General features: G+C 38.0%; 1 protein-coding gene across 1 annotated transcript in view; it reads left to right on the forward strand.

Annotated features, from left to right (window-relative positions):
* The window catches only part of CCDC141 (coiled-coil domain containing 141), a 205,516-nt gene extending 179,172 nt beyond the window's left edge, over positions 1-26,344 (forward strand). Inside the window, exons 19-24 of the mRNA XM_047085862.1 lie at positions 985-1,179; positions 2,555-2,738; positions 5,317-5,429; positions 9,030-9,146; positions 22,645-23,498; positions 25,674-26,344. Of these exons, the coding sequence (XP_046941818.1) occupies positions 985-1,179; positions 2,555-2,738; positions 5,317-5,429; positions 9,030-9,146; positions 22,645-23,498; positions 25,674-25,941 (1,731 nt within the window). The 3' untranslated portion in view covers positions 25,942-26,344. The remainder of the gene's footprint in view (positions 1-984; positions 1,180-2,554; positions 2,739-5,316; positions 5,430-9,029; positions 9,147-22,644; positions 23,499-25,673) is intronic.
* The last annotated feature ends 677 nt before the right edge of the window (positions 26,345-27,021 follow it).

Consider the following 27,021-nt stretch of genomic DNA (forward strand, 5'->3'; position numbering starts at 1 on the left):
GTGTGTGTGTATGTGTGTGCATGTGCATGAACTACTACAGTTACTGCAAAACATTTTGCATTTTAATTCTAGATGCTTAACCTTTGGGCCTTTTTGTAGCATTGGGACTGAGAAGGTAGTTTTCTGCTTTTGTGACAATTGGGTTCCCATGTAAATTGTTTAAGTTAATTTATCTCTTGAGGCAGCTCTGGAATGGATTGTACCAAACTTATCCAGCCTCTCTGCTTCCATTCTTCCCCACAGCGCATGCACACACACACACACACACACACACACACACACACGTGCACACGCACGTGCACACACATGCATGTCTACACCTTTTGTGCACCCCTTTTCCTTTCTTGCACCTGCCAATGTCAGGAACCTCCTCCACTGTTCCTAGAACCCCTGGCTAGATTATTTGAATACCTTTCCCAGGAAGCAGTGAGCTTATTGAAGACAATAAAATATTTTATTTTATGATCGTTGTCTTTTTTAATCATAGTATCATTCTCAAAATCTGGAATAGAACCTGGTACATAGTGAATTTTCTATATGATATTAATACTGGATCAATAAAATATGTGGAAGAAAACCCATTCTTTCCAAAATACATTCGTGATAATTATTATTTTAATATTATATAATGGAGAAAGCTGCAAAAATCTCTCCAAGTTTTTCTCTTATTATATAATCACTATCTAGCCTCATAAATAAAAATTGCGTGTTATTTTATTTTTTTTTAATATTTATTTTTGAGAGAGTGAGAGAGAGAGACAGAGAGAAAGCAAGGGAGGGGCAGAGAGAGAGGGAGACACAGAATCAGAAACAGGCTCCAGGCTCTGAGCCATCAGCCCAGAGCCTGACGCGGGGCTCGAACTCACGGACCGCGAGATCGTGACCTGGCTGAAGTCGGACGCTTAACCGACTGCGCCACCCAGGCGCCCCAAAAATTGAGTGTTATTTTAAAAGCTGGGTGTTTTTTGTTTTTTTTTTGCACAGGCTTTGAAAATGAAAATGGGAAAAGTTGAGAATAAAACTTCTTATTCTCTCTTAAATTATCCAAATAATAAAGTGAATGTCCTTTTGGAAACCATGAAAGATTTGCAAAAACATGTGGATGAGTTTGAAAAAGTTGTGACAGATTACAAGATGAATTTGGACCTGACTGAACATCTCCAGGAAATGATAGAAGAGGTATCTTCTTGTTGTTGTAATGATATCCATATGTAATGTTGTTTTATAAAATTACTCTGCTACTTTAAAACAATGCTGCTTTAGACGTTATTGTCATGAAATCTATACATGTCCTCCTTTTCATGATTATTTTCCTAGGATAATTTCTTAAAGTAGAATTGCTAGACCAAAGGGAATGAATGTTACAAGGTTTTGATTGTATTGTCCAAATGTTCTTTGGAAACATTTTACTAATTTTCTCTTACCAGCAACATATAAGAGTTTCCCATTTCCACATGACCCCATCAACTCAAGATGTTTAACCATCATGGAATTATGTTCACTGCTTTTTAAAATACTCAAAATGACTTACTTATTTCACAGAACTTGAAAATGTTTAGAAAGAAATGTGATACTGGGATTTTTCAGGTAAAAAGATTGTTATTGGCGTTATTTTTGCTTTTGTCAAGAGGATAAATGGTAGAGTGCTCGTACACTGTACAAAATTTGGCAAGTTAAAATTATTATTTGCACACTTCATATTGAAGAAATTCCACACTTGAGGTTCTTTGAAGCCCATTATTCTGTGAGACAAAATGTGTCTCTCTTTACCACTGATGCAGCAGTGTTTAGATGTAACACCATGCTAAGGAGAATGAGGATGATCATTCTTCTCTATCTGATGTGTAGGTTTGCTGTAGCTCTCTGGCACGTATTTAAAGGCAGCTCTTAACAGAGTCATGTGCTTCTATTTCTTGCTCATCATAATTGCTCTGGCCTTGGTCAGACACATTCCTTCCATCACAGTTATTTAGTATTTTTTGTGAGAAACTGTCTCAGTTCTCCACTGTATTTTGAAAATATTACATGAGTATCTTCTATTAAAAAAAAGTCAAATGCTATTCTTTAGATGATACTTCCTTAATTAATAAACTAGATCTCATTCTTAAAAGAGAATTTATTTATTAGAGTGTTAGTCAGGCAATACTTTATCCATGTATTGTTAATTATTTCAGTCAATTAGACTAGATTTTGTATGTTTGGGCTTTTTTCTTTTCTTTTAGCTGAGATTTGAATTATTTTTAGTGCTATACACTTTTTTTACTGCATGTTCTTGTAAGTGTATAATGTTCTTAGGAATTCTATTTTAGGTAAATCTAAGAAGGCAGGAAAATCAAATGAACTTCTATACCTTTATTTTCTTAACTGACTCTAATACCCTAGTGCAAAAACATATGATCATATTTTGATATTTTCTTTATTATAACTTAGAAAGTTCAAACTAATGTGATTATAAAGTTTGAGGGATTTGAAATTTGATACTTCAGTGGTCAAAATGAAGAACTTTAGAAGGATGGTGTCTCCTTAATCTATACTTTATCCCATTTTAATTTAGTGTCACTTTTGGTATGAAGACGCAAGTGCCACAGTTGTAAGAGTTGGAAAATACTCTACAGAGTGCAAGACAAAGGAAGCTGTGGAAATTCTCCACCAGCAGTTCAATAAGTATATCATGCCCTCAGTGCCTCAGCAAGAAGAAAGGATTCAGGAGATCAGTGACCTAGCCCAGCGCTTATATGGTGAGGTCTTTTTAAAAATATCCAGCAATTTGCCATTGAACAAATCTATAGTCACCTAATCCAGCAGAAAGCAGAGCATGGCAGGCCTTCAGGGTCCTCACTGTAGCAACTACTTGGGGGAAGAGACTCAAGATAAGAGCCCATCTCTATAAAAGTAAGCAGGAGGGAAAATAGGAAGTAACTTCTGCTTGCAGGAGAGGAGGCCTTTGGATTTTCACTGTCTTGTGTAAACCCTCCTTCTCTGTGTTCTTTTCTCCCCTATTCCTGTCGCTCATCCCCAGGGTAATAAAACCAGAACAATGCTCTGCTTATTCCAGTGTATTTTATCCACTGTATTCTATTCAGTTTCCAAACACACTAACTACTCACAAAGACCAAGACAAGTTAAATCCCCCTCCCATTATTCATCATCCTGCATCCTGCTTTGTCTGCATTCCTGGCCCTTATCACCAACTGACAAATTGTATAGTTATTTGTCTATTGCCTGGCTTTTACACCAGACTGTAAGCTCCATGAGAGAAGGGATTTTGCCTGTTAGTTTACTGCTTTGTGGTATGTACTAAGTACTTCACAAATATTTGGTGAATAAATGAATCATTGAGTAAATACCTTGTATAAATAAATGAATGTCATGAATCTTCATCTGCTCAGTATGAAAGCTATGCAATTTTGAAAATTTTCATCAAGTAAGATGCTTTAGGAATATTATTTTAACTCTTACAGGCTACCCAAACATCACTGGACCCAGAATTTTAATGCAAATAAATTTATCTAAAAAAAATTTGAGTACCTATTATCTATGAAGAGGTGTGATTGATTTAAAGACAAATAAAACTTAGTTTCTTCATTTGAGAATCCACAACCTAGGCCTAGAAGTCATGTTATGGTTAATGCAGTAAGAAAGGTATGAAAAGTGAGTATTGGTTTGCTAGGGTTAACATCACAAGATACCATAGACTGGGCAGCTGAAACAACAGAAATTCATTTCCTCACAGTTCTGGAGGCTGGAAGTCCAAGATCACAAGGTTGAGGTGCTGACAGGATTGGTGTTGCCTGAGGCTTCTTTCCTTGGCTGGTGGCCGGCTGAGTTCTTGCTGCCTTTTCATACAGGCATTCCCCTGTGCACAGGCTCGCATTGGTGTCTCTCCCTCATCTTTTGTGGGAGGGATCCAGTCATATTGGATTAGGGCCCATCCTAATGGCCTCATTTTTACTTAATAACCTCTTGAAAGACCTTATCTCCAAATGTGGTAACATTCTGAGATACTGGAGGTTGAGGCTTCAATTTACGAATTCTGGAGGAGACACAGTTCAGCTCATAACAACGTGAAATACAGCTTAGTCTAAGCCATGGAGTCTGTAATCCTGGTTTCAAATCCCTGCTCCTGCAATGATTGTCTGGGTAACCTGAGACTCTTTGAGTCTCAGTTTCGTCATTTGTAAAATGCGATAGAACCTAGAGAATCCAAGGAGAATTACATTAATGCGTATAAAGTGCTTAGCCATAACCTGTTAACAACAGGGATGAGCCTTAAAGACATAATGCTAAGTGAAAGAAGCCAAACACAAAAAGACAAATATTATATGATTCCGCTTACAGCAGGGACCCAGAGTAGTCGGATTTAAGAGATAGAAAGTAGAGTAGTGGTTACCAGGAGTTCGGGGCAGAGAGAAATGGAAGCTGTTTTTTAATGGGTACAGAGTTTCAGTTTGGGAAGATGAAAAAGTTGTGGAGACGGATAGCGGTGATGGCTGCACAACAATGAGAATGTATTCAATGCCACTGTACTGCACACTTAAAAATGGTTGAAATGGTAAATGAATGAATGAATGAATAAGTAAATAAATAAATAAATAAATAAATAAATAAATAAATAAATAAATTACAACGTTTAGCCATAGTCAAACAATGAACACTCACTACATGGTAGCTATTTTTATTGTTATTCAGGTAGAGAGAAAAAAAATCTAGGCGGGCAAAGATTAACAACATTTCAGAGATATTGCTATTTGAAGTAGATCTTGAAGAGTACATAGGGTTTTGACAGCAGAGAGTGGGGGAAGGGTATTCTTGGTATAGGAAAGAATACTCTGGCTATGGGGATTCGCAGGGGGAGAGTTGCTGGTTCAGTTTGACCAGAACTAAGTGTGTGAGGGAACTAGGGTGGCATACGTTTGGGAGAAGCACCTTGAAACTATATTATGGAGGGCTTTGAATCCATGAATAAAGAATGATTGAATGTTCAAAAACAGGAGAAAATGGATTAGAGTGGAGCTTTAAGAATATTAACAAAGCAACATGGTTTAGGCTACATGAAAGTGACGTGGTACAGCAGATTTGTAACCATTTTCCTAGGGTACCTGTTTTTCATGCCTTCATTCATTTATTTATCTATTCAACAAGTATTTATTAAGCACTTACTATCTACCAGCCTTTACACCAGACACTGGGGAAATGAATTAACACCCTAGCAGAGTTTGTTTGTTTGTTTGTTTGTTTTCTGTTAAGGATTTGACCTCAAAAAATAGTTGTTTTGTTTTGTTTTGTTTTTTGTCTTTTGTCCCTTCTCCTCACCAGGTTTTGAAGAAGGGCAGAAATATGCTGAGAAAATAGTGGCAAAACACAAAGAGGTTCTTGAATCTATCACTGAATTATGCGTCTCTCTCACAGAGCTTGAAGAAAAGCTGAAGGTAATTTCTTCTTCCCAGAGTATGTATTTTCAAGTGATATAAATAAAAATGTGTTGATAAGTGTCTTCTGGTCCAAAGATGTTCTAATGGAAATTCTCAAGGGACATAATGTGCACATTTGTTTCACAGCTTTCTAACATAATTATCTGGGTGTTTCTGATAATTAATTCTGTTTCTTTTCCATCACTGCAGAGAAAAATATTGCTGGGAATGAGGGCTAAACACAATTAAGGTGTCTCATTTACATTTTCATGGATCACATCCTAAAGGATAAATGTATGCCATTAAAATCAAAGTAAAGTCTGTATTAAGTAGCCTTATACTTTCATTCCCAGATAATAAATGTAAGGGTTCTTTTTCCTTCCAAATTGTGGCCCTGGAGAAAATAAAACTAAATCTTCACGTATTAGATTCATTGAACATTTAGCTTCATGGAAGTATTGAACTAATCATTAGCATCTTTCATGAAGTAATAAGCTGATGGAATAAAAAATAGAAAATATGTTGATGTCTAATCCCTAGGCAAAAATCCAGTTATGAGAGAGAAATGCATATATTGTTTTGTCTGTATTTTATGAAAACTAGCTTCATTAGTACTATTTTAACAACTGGCTGAAAGAACTAGTTACTTAAGATGTAGAGAATGACAAGGTAATTAAGAGCACAAGCCGTAGAGTAAAATACAGCTGCCTCAGAATACCAATTCTCCAAATAACTGGATTTGTGATTTGGGGCAAGTTACTTCATCTCTTTGAGTCTCAGTTTCTTGATCTATAAAATGGAGGAAATAGGGGATCCTAATCACAGAGTAACCCTGAGGATTGAATGTGAAGACACCCATGGTTATTGTGATTATTGTTGACATGGAGACATAATGGTGCTCTTGCAGTTCAGAGCAGAATTCTATTTCTAGCAACCTTTTTTTTTTTTCTGTATGAATTTCCACATCATAAATTTGAGTACTCAGTCCATCCAGAATAGTTTGCTTATCTTTTAACTGAGTGGGTGACCAAATTATCTTTTTTCTTTAAGAAACAGATTTTCAACTTTTTTCTTTTTTTTTTTTTTACCATTTAATTAACACTGCAGTGAACATCTTCTTGCAAAAAGATTTTTTTTTCTCTTATATTGTTACCTACACATAAGCTCTCCAGGGCAGATTTGGGTGAATGAGTACAAAATTGTTAATGTTCCTAATATACATATGTTAAATTAAATTCCACAAATATTTTAGAATTTTAATGCCATCAATAATGTATGAATGTGCCATGGGTCTTATATTATCTTTTTAAACAATGATCATTTCCTCCCCACCTCCATCCAACCCTCCGAGGATCTGTTTCTTCTCTTGACTTCCAGGACACAGCTTGAAAACTGCTACTTCCCCTGACTCTTTGCTCTTTACTATCTACAACATCCCTCCCATTTCTATTGTACTTCTTCAAGTGAGGTCCACTTAATAACATTTACTCTCTCAAAGTGATATTCCTTTCTGCTTTCACCTTCATGGCCGTTCTTTCTGAAAGCTCTACCCACTCCCTCTCCTCACTTCCTCATTTCCCATTCTTGTTACACCCCTGTAATCAGGATTGCACCCTCTTTTTCTTATTCCCAACCCATCACTTGGATTCCCTTTTGCACTAGTCAGGAGCATCCTGATTATACACTCCAGCTGGATTACCCTTCCTAATGCTAATGTCATTTTTACACTCAAAACACTTGACTACAAATTCTTCATTGCTTACTATATAAAGTTTAAACTCAAGGCCTTCCGGTATTCCAAGGCTGTCTTTCCAAATCAGTGTGCTTCTATACTCATCGTAGGCCCCTGTCTCACTGGTCTGCTACCCCACATTTCTGAGTTTTCTCCTCCTAAACCTTCCTGTACATGACCTTCTCTCTCTGCTTATCTAAATTTTACTATCTCTCAAAGCCAAACCTAAATGCTGCCTCCTCCACAGTTCCTTCGTGGTCTGGGTCCCTGCCTCTCTGATTCCCCCATTCTTTCCTACTGTGATCATCACATATAACTACCATTAGTACCCCAAACCATTTACTCCATTACACCTGAAGAAACCCTATGACTCTGTTCAGCTTAGGGTCCCACACATTTAACACTATTCTTTGCCTGAAGCTTGTTCTCCAGAAAGAGTTGTGGCATTGGTAGTAAAAACTCAAAGGATACAGAGAAGAAGAATCATTCAATACATAGCTCAAAAAGATGTGATTTGGGTGCGTATAAAAGTGAGGAAGAGCCTCTCTGGCAAGAGACAGGGGCATCAGCAAGGCTCTTACCAGTTACAGCCTGAACAAAAGCTTGTCAAAGAATGCTTACTCACAGTTTACATATGTTTGCATGAAAGCATAAACATCTAGTTTTTATGTTTTTAAGGTTGGTGCTATGGCTCTTTTGTAGGGGTTATTAAAAATAGGCCCAGAAATCCCTATCAAGGCTAAAATAGTGATAATAATCCTTTCTATTTGGATAGCAATTTGAGATTTACAAAGTCTTTTCATATATATTACTTCAGTGATTTGCAAATAATCTTGTGATGGTAGTAAAGCAAATGTTGTTTTCCTTGTTTTAGAGGTGAAGTTCAAAGAATGTAAAAGTGCTTTGCCCGGGGCCTCACCATCAGTAGTGGAGGTTCTGGAATTAGATACAATTCAAACTCTAGCATTCTTTCCACAACAACCACCATTTTGGAATTAGATGTCAAGTGTGTACCAAAGCAGAGTAACTTAACCAATAGCATAAACCAGCTTAAGTTTTAGAGTTAGACTAAAAGTTGAGTCTCCCCAGTAAGCATCTCCCCAAATTCTCTGAGTCCATATAGCACGTTGAGCACATTGAGGAACATGCTATTTCTTTAAGGCCCATCTGACCATGGGCCTGATCATGTTTCAGGTGGAATAGGGAATGTTCTGGTGCAGTATAATTAATCATCCTAAATGTGGTGTACCTGAGGCTCCTTTTACCTTTCTAAAGTCTTCTCAGCCCCCACAGGTTCCCCGGCAGCTTGCAAACACCTATACTTCCATGACTAAAACAGCCCTATGAGCTACAGGAGCAAAATATCGTCATCCACATGAAGCATCCTTTGTTCTCAATTGTTTTTTCTTTAACATACTCAGTGATATCTCCTTCCTCTCTTCCTGAGTCTCCCAAATATTTGCTTATGTAAAATCTCTGGATTTCCTCTTTGCTCTCCACCAGAACCTTCAGACATTTCTTCCTCCTCACCACTCCCCCAGACTTTCCTAATGGCTTAGACTGCCATGCACAATGTTTTTTTTCCTCTGGAGAACGCTCCCTGTAGGTGCATCCTATTAGAGCAATGACTTTGTTCCTGCTGGGCTTTTGAACCACCAGTTTTTACTGGCAATGAACTTGATCAAAGGAGTGAGGTAGGAGGGGAGCTGGAAACTTCACAAGATAATTTTGTAAGTCACATCCTGGGCTGGGCATAGTCACTCTCCTGTAGAATACATTTGCTGAAAGGTTGCAAGTGGCCTATGTTTTCTTCCAAGTGGTTGTTGTGTAACACTGTGCCTCCAACTTTCCTGGCCCAGACTCTGACTAACCATCTCTTTGTACAGCAGGGAGACATTTTAAAAATGAATCTGAATTTGGAAGATCTCCATGATGACTTCGTTGACCTGCTAAAAGAACCAGCAAGAAATAAGCAGACACTATTCAATGAAGAAAGAAATAAGGTAATGAAAACCATGTAGTCTCAGTTTTGCATTTTGAGATTAGAATCCCTTTTCATTGAAAAAAAAAAAGTGAATTAAAGCCTTCTTATCTATCTGAATCAAATCTTTCAATGTGATTGCCCTCATCCTGTACCTCCTTTCTACCCTTTACTTAGTACTTCTCCCACCTATGTTATTTCCCTCTGAGCACTTCCTATTGAATACTGGGACCATAGTAGTTCACAGTGGTATTGGGATAGCCGTTTAGTCACCATACTGTCACTCCAAACCACTCTTTTTTTAAGTTTATTTATTTATTTTGAGAGAGAGAACACTCGTGTGAGTGTGAGTGGGGGAGGGGAAGACAGAGAGGGAGAGAAAAGAGAATCCCAAGCAGGCTCCACACTGTCAGCATGGAGCCCGATGCAGGACTCAAACCCATGAACTGTGAGATCATGACCTGAGCCAAAATCAAGAGTTGGACTCTTAACAGACTGAGCCACCCAAGAGCCCCCCAAACCACTTCTGTCACACCACCAAGCTATGATTTTGTTGTTTTACATTACCCACTAGAAAACCATAATACCTGAAATTAACTTTTTTAAAACTGCATGTATGTATGTATGTATGTATTTTGGGGGACGGGAGGGTAGAGAGAGAAGGAGACAAAGGATCTGAAGTGGGCTCTGTGCTAACAGCAGAGAGCCCGATGCGGGGGTGGAACTCACTGTGAGATCATGACCTGAGCTGAAGTCAGATGCTTAACCAACTGAGCCACCCGGGTGCCCAAAATTAGCTTGTATCTTGTTCCCACAGAAATTACCTCTAAGATGATATTTCCATGTACATATACTAAAACATAGAACCCAACTGAAATATAAATACTAAAGTACAAAAATGTTTAAATTACTTTAAAATTTATGTATTACAGATAAATTGAGCATGTAGCAAAAACTGCAAACATTCACAAAATGCAAATATTTTATGATTTCAAAAACACTATTTAAATCACATCATTATGCAATTTTTGGTATAAGTTGCTCACTCTTTATTCATAGCTGCTGGACTATAATTAGCTCTTGTCTTTTTGCTTTGCCAGTTTTGCTTCCAATGTTCCTCTCTCTCCCAAGGAACTGAAGGAACAAACAGAGTCAACATTATTCTCAACTGTCCCCAAATTAATAAAGTATACTTCTTGTGATATGAGAGTTTAAAATAATCTCCCCACTTGTTGTAGTTATCTCATGGAAAAAGATTTATCTTTTCTTAAAGTCATTACCATTCTTAGATCTTCTATATAGGTCGTGTTCCATAGGTTCAATCTTTGTCAAGGTCTAGTGCAATTATACAACCTCCAGGCAGCAAGTGTCATTACGCAAACTGACTTTGTTGTTGGATGGCCTTGAAGCACTTAAACCCTGATTCCACCCTGAGGCAAAGGAAAGCTGCCAAACCTTGATGACTTTGTTAAACCTTAGTCTTATGTCTAATGATCTTTGGTTATTGTGATTGGTCTAAATCAGGTCTTCTCAATCTCAGCACTGTTGACATTTTGGCCCAGAGAATTCTTTGCTATGGAGAGCTGTCCTGTGCATTACAGGATATATAGCAACATTCCTGGCCTCTATCAACTAGATGCCAGTGGCACGCCTCCCCCACCCACCTAGTTGTCACAACTAAAAAATGTCCATGGACATTGCCAAATGTTCCCTGGGGAGCAAAATCACCCTCAATTGAGACCAAGTGGTTGAAATAAAAAAAGAATAACACTAAATGCATCAATGTTCATTCTTTCTTCCTTCCTTCCTTTCCTTTTATTCTCAAGTTAGTTAACATACAGTGTAGTCTTGGCTTTAGGAGTAGAATCCAGTGATTTATCACTTACATATGACAGCCAGTGCTCATTCCAACAAGTGCCCTCCTTAATGCCCAGCGCCCATTTAGCCACTTCCCCCCACCCATCTCCCCTCCAGCAACCCTCAGTGTGTTCTCTGTATTTATAGTTTGCCTCCCTTTCTGTTTTTTATCTTATTTTTCCTTCTCTTCCTCTATGATCATCTATTAAGTTTCTCAAATTCCACACCTGAGCAAAATCATATGATACCTGTCTTTCTCTGACTTATTCCACTTAGCAAAATATCCTCCAGTTGCAAAATATCCTCCAATGGCAAAGTTTCATTCTTTTTCATTGCCAAGTAACATTCCATTGTGTGTGTGTATGTATGTAATATATACATACCACATTTTCTTTTTTCAACGTTTTTTTTTTTTTTTATTTTTTTATTTTTGGGACAGAGAGAGACAGAGCATGAACGGGGGAGGGGCAGAGAGAGAGGGAGACACAGAATCGGAAACATGCTCCAGGCTCTGAGCCATCAGCCCAGAGCCCAACGCGGGGCTCGAACTCACGGACCGCGAGATCGTGACCTGGCTGAAGTCGGACGCTTAACCGACTGCGCCACCCAGGCGCCCCCACATTTTCTTAATCCATTCATCAGTTAATGGACATTTGGGCTTTTCCATAATTTGGCTATTGTTGAAAGTGCTGCCATAAACATTGGGGTGCATGTACACATGCCCCTTCAAAATGGCATTTTTGTATCCTTGTGATAACTTCCTAGTAGTACAATTGCTGTGTTTTAAGGTACTTCTATTTTTAATTTTTTGAGGAGCCTCCACACTATTTTCCAGACTGGCTGCACCAGCTTGCATTCCCACCAACAGTGCAATAGGGTTCCCCTTTCTCCACATCCTCACCAACATCTGTTGTTTCCTGAGTTAATTTTAGCCACTCTGACCAGTGTGAGGTGGTATCTCATTGTGGTTTTGATTTGTATGTCCCGGATGGTGAGCAATGTTGAGCATCTTTTCATGTGTCTGTTGGCCATCTGGCTGTCTTCTTTGGAAAAGTGTCTATTCATGTCTTCTGCCCATTTCTACTGGATTATTCATTTTGGGTGTTGAGTTTGGTAAGTTCTTTATAGATTTTGGACAACCCTTTATTGGATATGTCATTTGCAAATATCTTCTCCCATTCCACCAGTTGCCTTTTGGTTTTGTTGATTGTTTCCTTTGCTGTGCCATAGCTTATTACCTTGATGAGGTCCCAACAGTTCATTTTTTGCTTTTATTTCTCTTGCCTTTAGAGATATGTCAAGTAAGAAGTTTCTGCAACCCAGGTCAAAGAGGTTGCTGCCTATTTTCTCCTATAGGATCTTGATGGTTTCCTGTCTCACATTTAGGTCTTTCATCCATTTTGAATTTATTTTTGTTCATCACATCTTTTTTTTATTAACAAAAAAGTTTAATGTTTATTTTTGAGAGAGCCAGACACAGTACAAGTAGAGGAAGAGCAGAGAGAGAGGGAGATACAGAATTTGAAACAGGCTCTCGGCTCTAAGCTGTCAGCACAGAGCCCAAAGTAGGGCTTGAACTCACAAATCACAAGATCATGACCTGAGCCGAAATCAGACACTTAACTGACTGAGCCACCCGGGCACCACTGTGCATCTCATCTTCTTAACTAAGTTTCTAAGAGATACTAAATTCCTCTTATCTTTTAAATTCTGCACATTTGTCTGCACTGCCAACCAACCCACATTTATTAAGACTTAAAGTGAAGGTTATTGCTACCAAAGCAAGCAATTTATTGCTTTGCTTTTAATTCATTTATTTTATTGCTTTTATTTATTTTTCTTAGAAGAAAAATTAAATGAACAGATGGTTTTAAATAAAAAATCAAGTTTATTTTCATTGAGAAATTGGTTTTATTTTAATATAAATTAAAAGGTGATAGATCATCTGTTATTTAGTATAAAAGTGAAGGAACAAAACAGGGATATCCACACTCACCACTGTTATTTAACAAGTACTGGAAGTCCTAGCCTCAGCAATCATACAACAAAAAGAAATGAAAGGTATTCAAATCAGCAAGGAAGAAGTAAAACTTTCACTATTTCCAGATGACATGATACTCTATATAGCAAACCCAAAAGAGTCTACCAAAAAATTACTAGAATTCATAATGAATTCAGTAAAGTTGTAGGATACAAAATCAACACACAAAAATCTGCTGCATTTCTATACACCAATAATGAAGCAGCAGAAATAGAAATTAAGGAATCAATCCCATTTACAATTGCACCAAAAACAATTTGGTTAGGAATAAACCTTACTAAAGAGGTAAAAGACCTATACTCTCAAAACTATAAAACACTGATGAAAGAAATGGAAAATGATACAAAGAAATGGAAAGATATTCTGTGCTCATAGATTGGAAGAATAAATATTGTTAAAGTTTTACAATAGCCAAATAGTCAAAGCAACTTTGCAAAAGAAAAGCAAAGCTGGAGGCATCACAATTCCAGACTTCAAGTTATATTACCGAAGTGTAGCAGTCCAAAACAGTACATTACTGGCACAAAAAAAGACACACAGGTCAATAGTACAGCATTGAGGACCCAGAAATGAACCCACAAGTATATAGTCAATTAATCTTCAACAAAGCAGGAAAGAATATCCAGTGAGAAAAAATACAGTCTCTTCAACAAATGGTGTTGGTAAAACTGGAGAGCAACATGTAGAAGAATGAAACTAGACCACTTTCTTACACCATACACAAAAATAAATTTGAAATGTAATACATGAAGACATAAACATCCTAGAGGAGAATATGCAGTAACCTCTTTGACATCGGCTATAGCAACTTCTTTCTAGACATGTCTCCTGAGGCAAGTAAAAAAAGCAAAAATAAACTATTGGGACTTCATCAAAATAAAAAACTTCTACACAGTGAGGGAAACAATCAACAAAACTAAAAGACAGCCAACAGAATGGGAGAAGCTATTTGCAAATGACATACCTGTTGAAGGGTTTGTATCCAAAATCTATAAAGAACTTACCAAACTCAACACCCCCAAAAACAAATAATCCAGTTAAGAATTGGGCAGAAGACATGACAAGACATTTTCAAAAGGCATACAAATGGCCAGCAGACACATGAAAAGATGCTCAACATCACCAGTCATCAGGGAAATACAAATCAAAACTATAATGACATATCACCTCACACCTGTCAGAATGGCTAAACACAACAGAAGATACCTGTGTTAGTGAAGATGTGGAGAAAGACAAACCCTCTTACACTATTGGTGGGAATACAAACTGGTGCAGCAACTCTGGAAACAGTATGGAGCTTCCTCAGAAAGTCAAAAATAGAACTACCCTACAATCCAGTAATTGTACTACTAAGTATTTACTCAAACTATACAAAAATACTAATTCAAAGGGATACATGCACCTCAATGTTTATAGCAGCATTATCTACAATAGCCAAATTATTAAAACAGCCCAAATGTCCATCAACTGATGAATGGATAAAGAAGATGTGGTGTGTCCATACACACACACACACACACACACACACACACACACACACACACAATGGAATATTATTCAGCCATAAAAAATAATGAAATCATACCATTTGCAAGGACATGGATGGAACAAGAGGGTATTATACTAAGTGAAATAAGTTAGTCAGAGAAAGACAGACACCATATGATTTTACTCATGTGGAATTTAAGGAACAAAACAAATGAGCAAAGGAAAAAAGAGAGAGAGGCAAACCAAGAAACTGACTCTTAACTACAGAGAACAAACAAACTAATGATTACCAGAGGGGAGGGGAATGGGTTAAATAGGTAATGGGGATTAAGGAGAGCATTTGTTGTGATGAGGACCAGGTATTGTATGGAACTGTTGAATCACTATATTTTATACTTAAAACTAATATTACATTATATGTTAACTAACTGGAATTTAAATAAAAACTTAAAAAAGTAAAAAGAACAATTCTACCAGACTATTACAAGAATATACTCATCACAGGATTTTCTCTTGGTGATAATAAAATGCTTCTCATTTTTCTAACCCCAAAATGCAGCAGGTGGAATTAGGCAATTTAGTAAATGCAGTGCCCATTGCACTGCTAACAGATTAGAGATAGTGTCTTCCCTCCAAGGTGAGCACCAAAGCCAAATCCATAGTAATATTTGAAAACTCCTAAGGTTAAACAGACACCCAGAATATTAAGAGACTCCCCCAAAACCACAGAACTATTCAGTAGAGGATGCAGGCTTACAATGCCCACATTTAGAGTTATAGAATTCAAGTGCTACAAGGGATTTAACAATCATCTGATCAAATCTCATTTTATAGTTGAGGAAACTGAGACTAAAAGAGATAAAATATTTTGCCCTCCAAGAATCATAGAAAGTAGTGTCGGCATTGGGCAGGCAGTGCCATTCTCCTGAATTTCAGACACGTTAACTTTTCCCGTAAGACCGAAAGTGAGCTCTAAGGAACGGCTCTGTGTAAATAAGCTGCTTTGTAATGACACTGCAGATTCCCCTGCCAACCTGTTCCCTCGCTCTTCCCCTTCATCTGTTTACATGATGACTAATAAAGCAATAGCATGGAAGTACTTTTTTTTGGTATTAATAAGGACTTTTAATTCTATGAGATAGATCTATAAGTTAAGGGTTTTCCTGGGCCACAAAGGAAATCATAGCCAAGGAAATGATGTTGCCAGTTTAAGACTCAGGTATATGAGTTAATTCTCATAGGTTAAAGATACTGCCAACAAAAGCAGGGAATTTGGGAGCCTACTCTGAACCGAGTTCATTTAAACTACATACTTAAATAGAATCATTCATTTTTGCAGGGAAGTAAAAGAATTCAATCCTGTATGACTCAGAGTCAGGGACACACGGGCAGTGAAGGCATCAATCCCCACTGCACAATGGTGTTCTGTGGTTGCACCCCAAGAAGAGCAAGTAATATAAAACAAATTTATGTTTTCAAAGTTCCCCTCAATATACATACATTATCTCAGAGTCTAGTTTGGAGATAACATATCATAGAAATGACAATTTAAAAATTTAAGAACCAGTTACTTAACTTTCCCCAGTCTTAGAACCAGACTAATATGGGAGAACAGTTGCTCAGATGGAAGAGATCATAAGACCCGCAGGTTAATGGATACTGTCTCACCTCACGGAGAAAGTTGTCTGGATTCACCTGCTTGAATAAAGTACATAACTGCAAAAAAGAAAAAAAAATGGCACATAGTGTTAATGCTTGCTTAATTACAGGTGGCAACATCAAAAATATCTATTGTAAGTACTTTTTATCATTTGCCTTATAATTTATTATTTTTATAAATTCAAGTTTAGTTGACACACAATGTTGTATTAGTTTCAGGTATGTAACATAGTTATTTGACAGGTCTATACCTTATGCTATGCTCACCACAGCTGTAGCTACCATCGGTCACCACACAGTGCTATTACGACACCGTTGGTCATATTCCCTATGCTGTACCTTTTATCCTCATGACTTAGCTGGAAGTGTGTACTTCTCATTCCCTTTCACCCATTTTGTCCATCCCCCTCTGGCAACCATTAGTTTGTTCTCAGTATTTGAGTCTGTTTCTGCTTGTAGTTTGTTTATTCATTTGTTTTATTTTTCAGATTCCACATACAAGTAAAGTCCTGTGGTATTTTTCTTTCTCTGACTTATTTCACTTAGCATAAATACCCTGTAGGTCTGTCCAAATGTCCCAATAGCAAGATCTCATTTTTTATGACTGAGTAATATTCCATTGTGTGTATATATGTGTGTATGTGTATATCTATATCTATCTATATCTGTATCTGTATCTGTATCTATATCATCACATCTTCTTTATCCATTCATCTGTTGACAGACACATTCATATCCTGGCTTTTGTAAATAATGTTTTAGGGGTACCTGGGTGGCTCAGGTGGTTAAGCATCCAACTCTTGATCAGCTCAGGTCATGATCTCATGGTTTGGAAGTTTAAGCCCTGCATCAGGCTCCACACTGAAAATGCCAGCCTGCTGGGGATGAGATATACTCTCTCTCTCTCTCTCTCTCTCCCTCTCCCCTTCTTTCCCTCTCTTCACTCCCCACATGCTCTATCTCCCAAAATAAATAAATAAACATTTTTTTGTTGAAGTTTTTTTTTTTTTCATATTTTGTGAGAGAGAGAGCACAAGCAGGGGAGGGGCAGAGAGAGAGGGAGACAGAATCTGAAGCAGCCTCCAGGCTCTGAGCTGTCAGCACAGAGCCCGACGCGGGGCCTGAACTCACGAGCAGTGAGATCATGACCTGAGCTGAAGTCGGAAGCCCAACCGACTGAGCCACCCAGGTGCCCCCAATAAATAAACATTTAAAAAAAATAATGGTGTTTCAATAAACATAGGGATGTATAATCTTTTCAAACTAGTATTTTTATTTTCTTTGGGTAAATACCCAGTAGTGGAATTATTGGATCATATGGTATTTCTATTTTTAATTTTTTGAGGAAACTCCATACTGTTTTCCATAGTAACTGTACCAGTTTATATTCCCACCAACAGTGCATGAGGGTTCCTTTTTCTCCACATCCTCACCAAAACCTATTATATTTTGTCTTTTTTATTCAAGCCATTCTGAAAGGTGTAAGGTGATATCTCACTGTTGTTTTAATTTGCTTTCATCATGGAAGTCCTTTTATAGCAAACAATCAGTGGAGTACTCTTATCAAACCAGGTGAGGACAGCCCTGTGCCCTCTTCTAATCCTGATCACCTGGTAGGCGGCAAAGGCGTTCTTAAGACATTTGCTTTGGAAAAAAATGGGAAAGGGACAAAGTGTTCTTCACCATCTTTCTGTTCTCATCTCTTTTATTTTGTCTACCCCAAGTGTGCAATGGTACCAACTCACCCCTTGGCTGCCCAAAGCCTCTTCCAAAAGCCTTCCCCAGAAATGTCTTTCATAGAGAAGTCCTGTGTTCAAGATCATTCTTTCTCTACTTCCTACTTACCTTCATTAAATCTTATTTATACCAGGATAAGAGTATTGTGGGACTATTTGGAAAGGTAAAGTCTTCTGATGTTCCCTTAAATTTACCATATAGATGGCTCCCCACTGTGTGTACTTTGAGAATTTGTGCTACACCCTTACTTCAAGGGATGTAGAATATTATTATATTCTCTATTCCAAACACTCACTTTGTTTGCCTACATGGCAATGGTTGTAAATCCAAGTGGTTATGGCTATCAGTGGAAATAAAAGTTTAGAAATCGTGACAGATATAAGAACTGAGGCCACAGATTTAGGATTAATTAAAAGTTAATTGATCATTAGACATGAAAGTGGGTGAGATCTTTGAGGGGAAAAGTATAAAGAGAAGATTAGAGAACTTAAGATCACACACTATCCATATAATTAGAAGGTTGGGGAAGAAAAAGGAATCAACAAAAAGACAAACAGCAGCCAAGGATATAAGAGAAACAAGTTGAGAGTGAGCAGTGTTGTGGTGAATTAGATCAGCTTCCCAGCCATTCTGCCAGAACTTATTAAATTGATGCAAATATGCTCTGTCTGGAAATACCCCTTTCTGGAAACACACACACACACACACACACACACACACACACACACACTTTTTCCCTCTACTAATAGCAAAAATGATTTCATGGTGGGGAAATGTTAAAAAAAAATAGTATATGTGAATGTTTGAAAAACATTTTCATAAAGGAAACTGGTAGACCCAGAAAACTGTAACTCAGTGAGATTTAAATAGGTGAAGGGGATTAGCAGCACACTTAATTGTGATGAGCACTGAGTAATATATAGAATTGTTGAATCACTTATTGTACACCTGCAACTAATAGAACACTATATGTTAATTATACTTGAGTTTTAGAAATTAATTAATAAAAGAAGTTTTGTAAAATTCCATAATGACTTAAAAATGAAAAGCTTATTTGCCTTTGAGAATAAAGGCAAAAATGCCAAGAGCCTACATGGATTGACTCAGAAAAACTTATATTAAATTCACCTTATTTTGCTTTTGCTTTGTGAGATGACTATTTAATGGATAATTCTAGATTAGTGTCATAGGCAAATTTATTCTGACTTCAAAAGTCATTTGATAAACATATTTATGATCTCTTTCTTAAGGTAAGTGTAAGTACGTGAACTGAATAAGAGTTTGATTAGATTATAATTGTTCCAAGAATGTTAGGTAGTTCAACAGTGTCAACCTGGAAGATAGTTTGCCTTGCTTTGGGGAGACATCTGACTTTGTTTTAAACTCTGCAGTGTTCAACATTTTTATCAATGGCATTAATAGAAGAGGTAGAAAATTTTGGCTGATTAAAAACTCAGTATGAATTGGGGCACCTGGGTGGCTCAGTCGGTTAAATGTCCAACTTCGGCTCAGGTCATGATCTCATGGAGTTAGAGCCCCGCATTGGCTCTGTGCTGACAGCTCAGAGCCTGGAGTCTGCTTCAGATTCTGTGTCTCCTTCTCTCTCTGCTCCTCCCCCACTCATGCTCTGTCTCTCTCTGTCTCTCTCTCAAAAATAAATAAATATTTAAAAAATTTTTAAAAACTCAGTATGAATAGCCACATATGGTTCTTATAAAAACACAAAAAGAACTAACATAATCACTTTAATAAAAATATATCACATAGATCAAGGAGATGTTGGTTCCATTGATTAGTTCCCATCTGGAAAGTAAATAAATCCTGGAAATAAACATATTTAGGGGAAACAGTAATAAGTTGAAATGTTTCTGGAAAAGATTTCAGAACATTCTCTCTTATTGTCAGTAGAAATTATCTGCTAGTGTTATTTGCTGTGGAAAGTATTTTTCTACCTTAGGAATTGTAGGGAATAAAAAAATAATAGTCTTGGATTCCCTTCTGAGTTTGACACCACTGAAAGAGAGTCACGGGAGTCAGGAATCAATAACTAGTAAAAGCGGGATTAGAGAATATGGCTTGGACTTTTCTAGTGGGTTTCCTAAAACTTTATCTCTGATTTAGATAGACTTGCCTACCTAAACGCTTGGGTGCACAGCTAGACAACCAGAGGCTTTCTGTACAGGGGCTTTTCATAGTTTAAATCTAACATGAATACACACATTTGGTAGAAGACAGATCCACAGGAGAGGCCTCAAAAAGTCAGAACTGAGCATGCTCAGTCTAAACCTGCAGTTAAGTAAGTCATTTCCTCCCCAAGCAGGAGGGAAGAGTGAGAAGACTAGCCTGGACTTTTATTCAAGTTTTTCTCCTAAGCCTGTTGCAAATTTTCAGACAATTCTTAAACATTACTCTTCTCTAGAGAGACACACATTACCCAAAGAAGGCATTAAGAAGTTGCATGGCCATGGATGACCCTCAAATCAACAAATGCCTAGTAGGAGTGGGGCTTCCCAGAAGGTGACCTTGATGATAAAAGTTCTAGAGGCAAGGCAGAAGAAGACTGGAGGTTTTAGTAGAAGAAAGAGATTGACAGACTGTGAGATCAATTTTCCAAATAGTCAAAGAGCAGTTAAAAAAAGAGAGAAATTGGACATCTTTGTCGCTCCAGGAGGCCGGTTCAGATCCGTTGTTGGATACTGAGTGAAGGCATATCTTTGCTAAATATAGGAAGAGATTCTTAACACAAGTAAAGCATAAACTTCTATTCAAAGAAAAAAACTCTTTCAGGAAAAGTGTTCAAACATAGGCTACCAGAATGTCATAGAGAAGTTGCCTATACTGAACAGGAAGTTGGACCAAAGTCCCTATGAAAAGGAAAATAAATGCAGAGCTAAGCCAATGTAGGAAAATCAAAAGAAGGAGGGGCATTTCCTACTGGATATGTGTTTATTTAGTTTTTGGGTTTTTTTAATGAGAAGGACTTTAAAAAACTTCTGGCTTTGGGGCACCTAGGTGGCTTAGTTGGGTAAGCATCTGACTCTTGATTTCAGCTCAGGTCATGATATCACTGTTCGTGAATTTGAGCCCTGCAATGCGCTCTGTGCTGACTACAGGAAGCCTGCTTGGGATTCTCTCTCTCTCCTACTCTCTGCCCCTCCCCTGCTCATGCTCTCTCTCTCTCTCAAAATAAATAAATAAACTTAAAAAAATAACAAAAATAAAAATTCTGGCTTTTAGGCCCAGATGGGAACTAAACGGCTGAAGGAAACCACTTTCTCCAAACCTATGCTTATACTTTCTCTGAGGATAAGTCATGTCTCTGGGGTAGTCGAAGGAACACTGTTTTTACTTCTAATCTTCAACATGAAAACACATTTATGTCTCAAAAATTATTTATAAAGTGAATGAGCTAAAATGAAGAACACAAAGTCAAGGCAAGACATAACTTTCTTATGTGCAAGCAGTGGCAATGGAAAAATCTCAGTAATTTTTAAGTAAAAATGCACCCAAAAAGAGGAAAGGCAAAGAAGAAGTAGATATAAAACAACAGGCTGAGATAGATGAGATCCCCTTCAGCGTCAATGCTCTTTAGAGTTTGTGCCAGAAAGGATGGATATTTGAGCCTCTTTTTTAAAGCAGACATGGACATGGATTAGTGGGGAGAAATACTAGATCAGTGTAAGCAGGAGGTGATGTACTGCTGTTCACAGTATCCTAGCATGACCTGCCCTCCACATGGCATGGAAAGATAAGTGGCAGGCACTCCTCTTTTGTATCTTGTGTTCTCTTGTGAAGGACCGTAACCTGTGATTGTTCCATTAATATCTACCTCCCCCACCGGGCTATTCTCTCCCTGAGGGCAGAGACTGTATTTACTTTTACTCATTTCATCTCACCAATGCCTAACATGGCACCTAGTATGAAATAAGTGCTCAGTAGATATTTTGCAACAGGAGAATAAAAATAAGGCGCTTAAGAAAATAAAACCAGTCATTAAAAGTGACTTTATATGGCCTAGAATTGTCAAATTCATACCGACAGAAAGTAGAAGTGGTTGGGGGGATGGGAGAATGGATAGTTCAGTGTTTAATGGGTAAAGAGTTTCAGTTTGGGAAGATGAAAAAGTTCTGGAGCTGGATGATGGATGGTTGCACCAATGTGAGTGTACTTAATACCATTGAACCGTGCACTTAGAAGTGGTTAAAATGGTAAATTTCATGTTATATATTTTACCATAATAATAATAATAATAATAACAATAATAATAATAAAGGATGGCTTTCCTAAGGAAAAAAAGAGGGGTTATTCTTAGGAGGGTCTGAGGGATCACCTAACAAGGGAGCCTCTGATGTTTAGGAGCTACGTGTTCACATGGAATGTAGACAAAACAAAGCAGAATTTGCCGGTGGAAGAAGGTTCCTCAGATCATGATTTGAAAGACATTCATCTGATTCAACCCCTTCATTAGAGATGAAAACTAGGGCTTTCTCTCCTCTCTTTCATAAGGTCTATCACATTTCATTCAGAGACTAGAGGTCAGTTTACCCATTTCTTAGTCATGGGATGGGACTGTGCCCAGTTTAAACAGACAGATGGTTTCAAGTTCAGTAACGCTTGTGTCAGGGCCCCGAGCTCTAATTCACTGTAGCTTTTCTTAGGTTGTCTGTCTGAAGTTGAGTTTGTGACTTGGAAAAAAACTCAATGACTAACTCAAAGCTTTGGCTTTTCTGTGTTGAAGGAGAAGGCGCAGGTAGAAGATATTTTGACTGTCAATGGAACAGGAGAGGGTCAGCTCCCACAGCACCTGACGCAGCTGCTCTCTGACAAAGAGGATGCTGTCCAAGGCCATCTCCTGCCTCCAGACATGCTTTCGGGAGAAGAATATGAGTGTGTCTCACCTGATGACATCTCCTTGCCTCCACTCCCGGAAAGCCCTGATTCCCCCCTTGCCCCTGCTGACATGGAAGTGGAGGGGCGGTCTAGCCCTCCCTGCAGCCTTCCCATGAGCAACTACAGGATGCAGACAGGGGCCAGCTGTCCAGGGGAGGCCCAGGAATCTGGCATCTCACCACCTGCTGCTTTTGCTGATGCTTACAATGATAAGAGAGAAACATTTTCAAGTCATTTTGAGAGGCCCTCTCCCCAGTTCAAAGCTGAAGTCCCATTAACCTCCCAAGGAATTTTGGAAAAAAGTACTGCCTTCTGCAAAATCAGTGCTAAACATCCAGAGAGCATGCTGAGTGAAGTGCATGAGAGAGCTTTACAGCAGCACCCTCAGGCTCAGGGAAGTTTGCTAGAAACATGGGAGAAAGTGCATGCTGATAACAATGTCACTAAAACCCAAGACAGGCTGCATGCTTCCCAGGATGCATTCTCAGGCCTTGGGTTTCGATCAGGCTCCAGCCAGGCCTATCAGAGGCAAACGGTCCCCCAAGAGGAGATTAAATGTACATCAGCAAAGAACACCGTGGTCAGCCTCGCTGGCCAGGCACCTAATTTCTCCAGGCATCAGTCTAATGTAACTGTCATGGAAGGTTCTCCAGTGACTTTGGAAGTTGAAGTGACAGGATTTCCAGAGCCTACACTGACATGGTGGGTAGCTTACAATGACAAGTCATAAACAAACACATTGAATGACTGAGCAAATCATTCTGTGTGCACTAACTGAAAGGTTTAGGGACAGATGATTAATAGTCTGCAACACTGCAAATCTGCATGATTCAGCCTCACACCGGCCCCCAACTCTGACTGTAGTCCCAGCATGGCTAAAACCCCCTAGAAAGAAAAGTAACCACATAAAATAATAGTTGACTAACTCCAAAAGCACTGCAACTTAGCTGTGTTCTTTTTTGTTTGCTTTTGTTTTCTGGTATTAGTTTAACATTCCACATTTCTGAAGACTATGGGTTGAAATTCTTTCCCCTTGTTTATGTCTACAAAAGCATGACATTTTCTTAGTCTAACATCCCATATTCGATTCAAAAACATACGAATGTGGGTTTTTCTGTTTTCCTTCATTTGCCTATTTCATCTTTTCCCTCTTCCCAACAGAGTCACACACCACTTTTGTGATATTTGTTTGTTTCACTAAGATTTCTTTCCATAAATTTCTTCAGTGTGAGAGATGGAATAAAAATATTTCTTTCATAGTTGCTCCCGGTGACAGGTAATAAACCCATTTTTGAAAGGTGGTGTAATAACTGAGCTGTAAACAATAGGATTTCCCTCTGGAGACATCATTATTTTTTAGTGTGTTTGTTTTAATAGAGAGTAAACTGCAGAATACAGGGTTTGAATCACTGTTGTTTTAAAAAGTAGTTCTCACTTTCTCAACACGTGGGTTACTTCTAAACATTTAGAAATTTTTTTATCTTTGAAAAACAAAATTAATTTTTGTTCTTAAGTAGATTTATCTGAGGACAAAGTTACAAATAGGTGAGACTGAATTCATACTCATCAACTAAGATAAGTAAGGTAACATTTACTTATCATAATATTTCGGTAGACATTAACAGTTCCGATGACTGTGTGTGCCCATTGACGATACTTGAAGTGTGAGGTGGTTATCTGAAGAATCTATGGGAAAACTTTGGTTCCTCAGATCATTAAAAGAAACTGCACTTATGCTACACTGCAGCTGTTTGTGCTTCTGTTTTATTTTGTTGTTTTTACAATTGCATGTTTTTGACAGATGAGGAATTTCATATTTATGAATTTGAAAGATATTTAATTCATTATTAAATATCAGTTCACCCCAAAGAAAATGTCGTCTGCAGTGTTTCTTGGTTTTGTCCACACAACAAATAACTTAGTTAGTATTTCTTGAAGAACTATTGCAATATTGTGAAAAGATACCTTGCTTTTGGATTTACAATTAAGTTTTGCTCAATTAACAACTGGCAAAGTCTTGGAATCATACATGCTTAGGACACTCATAAAAATGCAAAGTTATCACTTAGGCAATGGGAACAGAAAATGACTCAGGTTTGTCACCACTTCTTAGGTGAAGGAACATGGGTGTAAATAAATAGAAAAGAATCTAGAATATACAAAATAAATTATTTGCTTTCTAAAAAGAGGCAGCCGCTTGTGTTCATAGGAAACTTTTCAAAACATGTCATTAACAGTAATAATCCAATTACATAAATGCCTTTCATAATTAGAAATCATTTTCTTCTAATGAAATTAATTCATAGAAATTAAATGAGTTCATTTCATCAGGAAATGCTGTATAAGTGCCTTTCTCTAAAACAGCATATTGATACTCTGACATGGATCTTGTGGGGTCCATGAATACGATGGGATGGATGAGTCTTGCTCCAACATAGATTCCCAGAAGTCACAGGATGCTGTTCCATAGCAGCTAAAAGAATGACACAGCCCAAAGAGAGGTGTGCCATTTCACACTCTAGGTGATTGTTGCTATAAGCAAATGGTGGCCCTGTGCGGCCAGATGGTCTGGGGTTTTTCAAAGAGTAGTTGGATATCTGGATTTTTATATGCAATATTCCAATTGTTAAATGTTGTTGAAAAATTCAATTTTTTAAAAACATGGTCTGACTCAATCACACACTTCTCTGGCCACAAGTCGCCAACCTCTGCTTGAAGGATGAACAGCCTCATTGGAATTTGTGGCAGCTGCAAAGTTCCTGCTAATACTAGAGACTATTGCCAGTGGTAATGGGTTTGTTTGCAATGGTTTTTAGATCTTGGAAATGATGTGAATATACAGTGATCCTAACTTTAAAAACTGACTCTCTGCTTCAGGTACAAGAAGGGCCAGAAATTGTCTGCAGATGGGCACTTACAGGTTTTACACAAGGAGACAAGACATTCGGTGTTCATTCCGAAGGCATGCGAGGCAGACGCAGGCCTCTATGTGGCTCGGGCCCAAAACTCTAATGGCATTCTCTCTTCCAATGTCATCCTCCACGTGACAGGTAACCACAGGCCGCCAATCACAAGAATAAACTGGATAACGCTGTGTGTCGTCTATATTAGTGTGTCCCTAATGTACTGGGTACTCACACAGTAACTGTGGGGTTAGCACTCCTGGATGTCATTCTCATGAGCCTAAAGAACAATGCTATGGTTGTTTATTTTCCTGTATCTCACACAGAACATCCTCCATGAAGTGTACCCCCATTCTGGTCATGTTGTTTGTTCAGCTAATCCCACTGCTCAGTGAAATAATCACATTTTCTTTAGTGTTTTAGTATATTTAAAGACGTTGGTAAATTATTAGCAGTGGATAAGCATACATTTTTGTATTCTAGAGAGATGTGTTCAAGACAAAAGCACAGTAAAATACACTATGTTTATTCCCTCCCAGTTTAAGAGCATGTATATTAAGGTTCACTTCAGTAGAAAGATGTGAGTTAAATTTCAAATTCAATTGTTTGACAATTTTTTTAAGTTTATTTATTTTTAAAGAGAGAGAGAGGGAGAGCAGGGAGGGGCAGAGAGAGAGGTGGAGAAAGAGAGAGAATCCCAAGCAGGCTCCATACTGTCAGTGCAGAGCTGGACACAGGGCTTGAACTCACAAACCATGACATGATGACCTGAACTGAAACCAAGAGTCAGACACTTAACTGACTGAGCCACCAAGACACCCCCAATAACTTGTTTTTAATTGTGGTCATAAACATCTCTTTGTAGAATAACAGTAGAAATATTGAAGTTGTGGTTTTCATTATTGCATAAGCTGTCCTTTCATTTTGTTTTATGTCTTTATCTCATTTATTGAAATACATTCTATATAGTTTCAACCTAGCCTTCCTTCCTAAGTCTGGGGAGGCCATCATAAATAATCATTCCTCATGCTGATCTCATGGGTTTCACGGTGGAGAATAGATGTGCTGTTAACTTCAAATGAAGTTTCAAACTTCCATCAGCTGTACATGTCATAGAGCAAAATGGAGCACAGGCTGCAGATGGACCAACATAATTCCTGTCATGCCACTGTCACCTTTTGGGTAGCCATGTATATATACCAGCAACCTGCTCTTCCTGCTTCTAATCTTGATTCTTCAACTGAGTATTTTTGCAGCTTGTGGTATAGACATCTCAATGCCTCAGTTTCCCATTTGGAAAATGGGTTCATCATCTACCTCTT

The sequence above is a fragment of the Lynx rufus genome, unplaced genomic scaffold, assembly GCF_022079265.1.
Source record: "Lynx rufus isolate CCGP_SWC_20201006 ecotype Redwood Valley unplaced genomic scaffold, mLynRuf1.p SCAF_2, whole genome shotgun sequence".
Taxonomy (NCBI): domain Eukaryota; kingdom Metazoa; phylum Chordata; class Mammalia; order Carnivora; family Felidae; genus Lynx; species Lynx rufus.